Source organism: Coffea arabica, chromosome 9e (assembly GCF_036785885.1).
Source record: "Coffea arabica cultivar ET-39 chromosome 9e, Coffea Arabica ET-39 HiFi, whole genome shotgun sequence".
Lineage (NCBI taxonomy): Eukaryota > Viridiplantae > Streptophyta > Magnoliopsida > Gentianales > Rubiaceae > Coffea > Coffea arabica.
Genome location: NC_092327.1, coordinates 40,731,453 through 40,735,509, shown reverse-complemented (window position 1 = coordinate 40,735,509; position 4,057 = coordinate 40,731,453). Strand labels below are relative to the sequence as shown.

Below are 4,057 nucleotides of genomic sequence, written 5' to 3'. Positions count from 1 at the left end.
GCCATATATTGTGATTTTTTTTTTCTTGAAATGGCCATACATTGTCTTGTTCGATTTTTGTTCAACATCTTTCGAATTCTGATACAAAGAGTTTAGAAATTTTACGTGTAAATCTTGATTCCAAATTAACAAGTTTTCCTCTTTAGTACTTTGATTTTGCTATTTTATACAGTTTTATGAAAAACAATCATTGTTACTAAATTCTATTATACTCGTGCTAGAGTTTAGTCTTTATTCTTTATTTTTAATTAATATTTTCTTTTGATTCCAAGTCAACCAACTAGTAATAAGTTTACTTTTGGTATTACATATTTTTCTCACTTTTGAAATCATATTTTTATTATTAATTTTTTAAAATTGACTTAATTTGTTACAAGAACATTAGTTTAAGAGAGGTTACTGATATTTTTAAAACCTCAAGAGAAGACAGTGAATTTGTTGTGAGGTTTCCAAAATTATGCCAATTTCTTATCCTCGTCATCATAATATATTAGTTGCTGTCAACATATATTAATATTATATATACAATAATAAAGCATTCAAGCATACTTTTAACTTTCCTCTTGACGATTGATTCCGCAGATTGTTTGTCTATTTTGATGGGTGGACCTCAATCATTACATATCTTGGAGGAGAATTGGAGTTAACCTAGTATTAACTTTATCCATTAATCATTAATTACCAATATAACTATCAATTCATTAAACAAAATATCAAAAAAATTAATTCCCTGTTTGGATTGTCATTTTCTGCCAGAAAATTACGTCGTTTTTCGTGATCACATTTTTCTATTACCTTTTTCTCTCACATATATCAAATCGCTACAGTAATTTTTTCATGAAAAATCATAAAAAATGCAATTCAAACGGTCCGTGACGATGATATTGCCCTTAGCTCTAGTTATTATTATTATTATTGATGATGATATTGCATTTGATTATCTTCTCTATTTTTCGTTCTACCCTTTTGGTTACGTATATAGTACGGTCCCTGTGACTGGAAAAGTGGGACAATGACTTGATTACTTTTTTTTTTTTTTTTTTTTTGTTTTGTCGAAACGATAGGAAGACTTGATTACTGATACTAGTGGAAAGTTATGACAAGGTGTCATAGTCCATCCTCCCCCTCCATTGGCATTTTTCAAATCTCTCTCGGTTCTGAACAAAATACTAATTTTTTTTTAAAAAAAAGCAAGGAAAAAGGGCAAATAAATAACAAAAAGGAGAAAAAAATCAAAGTCACCCACCCCCGCTATAATTAAACCGCTGACACTTTGACAATGACGTGTCCAAACGCCATTGACCCACATAGACACCACACGCCACAAGGTTAGAAGGGTACTCTCGCAAAAATCCAACCTCTTCCATTCCAAACTCCAAACAAAGTGGTGGCTATTTTTCTTCAAGGTGCTTGACTCCATAACACTGATAAATTCTGCTCAATTTCTCGTATAAATATAACACACCAATATAATTTAATTGCTCTCCATCATATGTATACATTTTTTAAAAAAAAATTAATGTTAATTTTTTAAAAGTATTTTAACGAGTGCATCAAATGACAGTTAAATGCAAATAAATTCTGCTCGATTTCTCGTATAAATATACACACCAACAATAATTGCTCCTCATTATATTGAAAAAATTAATGTTAATTTTTTAAAAAGTATTTTAACGAGTGCATCAATGAGAGTTAAATGCAAATAAATTCTGCTCGATTTCTCGTATAAATATACACTCCAACAACAATTGCTCCTCATTATATTTACTTATTTTTTAAAATTAATGTTGATCTTTTTTTAATGAGTGCGTCAAACCCTATAATAAATAATAATACCCTTTTCTCTCTGTTTTTTTCCCTTAAAAGAACAAAGAAAATTTAAAAACAAAAACCGGAAACAATTAATGCCCCAAGTCTCTCAAACCTAATCATACAAAACCCCCCCTTCCAAACACAGCCCCAACTCTCTCTCCCCTACTGGCTCAACTCCTCACTCTTTCTTCTGCTCTGACACCGATGGATTCTCTCACCCTCTTCTGCACCACTTTCCTCCTCGCCGGCGGCCTCTACTGGTTCGTCTGCGTTCTGGGCTCCGCCGAACAGAAAGGGAAGCACGCCGCCCAACTGTCCGGCGGCTCCATCGACAAAGAGAAAGTCCAAGACAACTACAAACAGTACTGGTCCTTCTTCGGCCGCCCCAAGGAGATCGAGACCGCCGAGAAAGTCCCCGCTTTCGTCGACACCTTCTACAACCTTGTCACTGACATTTACGAGTGGGGTTGGGGTCAATCCTTCCATTTCTCTCCCTCCATCCCCGGCAAGTCCTACCGGGACGCCACCAGAATCCACGAGGAAATGGCCGTCGATCTCTTGGGTGTCAAGAAGGGTGCCCGCATTCTTGATGCCGGCTGTGGTGTCGGCGGCCCGATGCGTGCCATCGCCGCTCATTCCAGTGCCAACGTCGTCGGCATCACCATTAACGAGTACCAGGTAAACCGAGCCCGGATGCACAATGAGAAAGCCGGCCTCGATTCCCTGTGCGAAGTTGTCTGTGGCAACTTCCTGCAAATGCCCTTCCCCGACAGCAGCTTCGACGGGGTTTACTCCATCGAAGCCACCTGCCATGCACCCAATCTGGAGGAAGTCTACAGCGAGATCTACCGAGTTTTGAAGCCCGGATCCCTGTACGTCTCCTACGAATGGGTCACCACCGAATTCTACAACCCGGAAAATCCGGAGCACGTCGAGATAATCCATGGGATTGAGAGGGGCGATGCTCTTCCGGGGTTGAGGAGTTACAGGGACATTGCCCAGATAGCCAAGAAGGTGGGATTCGAGGTGGTCAAGGAGAAAGATTTAGCGAAGCCCCCCGCCAAGCCCTGGTGGACCCGGCTCAAGATGGGCAGGATTGCTTATTGGAGGAACCACATTTTGGTGACGGTTCTTACCTGGCTTGGGATTGCCCCCAAAGGCGTGGTTGACGTCCACGAGATGTTGTTTGTCACCGCCGATTATCTCACCAGAGGTGGTGAGACCGGGATTTTCACTCCTATGCATATGGTTCTCTGCAGAAAGCCTGAACATAGCAATTCTTCTGATTAGAACGACTACCAAGAAGAAGAAGATGCTGCTGCCGTTGCCGGTGCCTGTTCCATGTAATGCTATCAGATTAATCATGGAGGTCAATTCCGGTGCACCTCGTTGTCTTTTGTTTCTTTTTTTTTTCCCCTTCTTTTCCTAATTATCCATGTTTAATTTTGCTGTTTCAGGTTTAATTTAACGTCATTTTTCTTTATTATTAACTTAGTCTTGGATAGCAAAAGATCGGAACCATCTCTCTGTCTCTCGTTGTGTTGTTGTTGTTTTTTTTGGTCCTTTCGTTTATTGGAACCATCTTTTTAGTTGTAGTAGTATAAGAGAAATTTAATCTGGAAATCGATTAATATTTTTCCTTTTTTTTTCTTATTTTAACATATGATACGAGTGGTGATCATCTACTTTGTCTGTCATGATCTATTTTCCTTATTTAGCAGAATCAGTCAAATGTTTTGTGTGTGTTGTTGACCAAGTGCCAAATGGAGGGGAATTTCCTCCTCGATTCATTATTATTATTAGTATTATTAGGCTTTTTTTTTTTTTTTAATTGGCAATGGTAGTTGTTTTGATGGCCGCATAGTCGTGGAAATTTTTGGCTTCAGTTTGAGATGCCAAACAGATGCTGCTGACTACTGCTTGTCTTGTGGTAGCATATTAGTATTATTATTTAGCTGGCTAGTGAAAGGCACGTGATTGCATTAGCTGGATCACATACTCTTTGGCATTGCACGAGTGGATCATTCGTGTTAGCTTTCAATCTCAAATCTAAGACACCCTTGTCAAGATCATCATCCTCATTCATCCTGGACGGATAATATATTTTGTGAAACTGAAAATATGCGCCTCAATTGCACTACTAGTTAATCACCCACCAGAAAGGGATTAAGTCCCTCTTTGGGCTATAGGTCGGGGTTCGAACCTCACCTGTTTCGGAAAAAATTCAAAGGAGGTCTCAGAACAA

The 4,057-nt window shown here is 38.6% G+C and overlaps 1 protein-coding gene across 1 annotated transcript; it reads left to right on the top strand.

The window, feature by feature from the left end:
• The first annotated feature begins 1,918 nt into the window (after window positions 1–1,918).
• LOC113710393 (24-methylenesterol C-methyltransferase 2-like) lies at window positions 1,919–3,456 on the top strand. Its single transcript, XM_027233364.2, has one exon. The coding sequence runs from the start codon at window positions 2,017–2,019 to the stop codon at window positions 3,100–3,102; it is 1,086 nt and encodes a 361-aa protein (XP_027089165.1). The 5' UTR covers window positions 1,919–2,016; the 3' UTR covers window positions 3,103–3,456.
• Window positions 3,457–4,057: the final 601 nt, after the last annotated feature.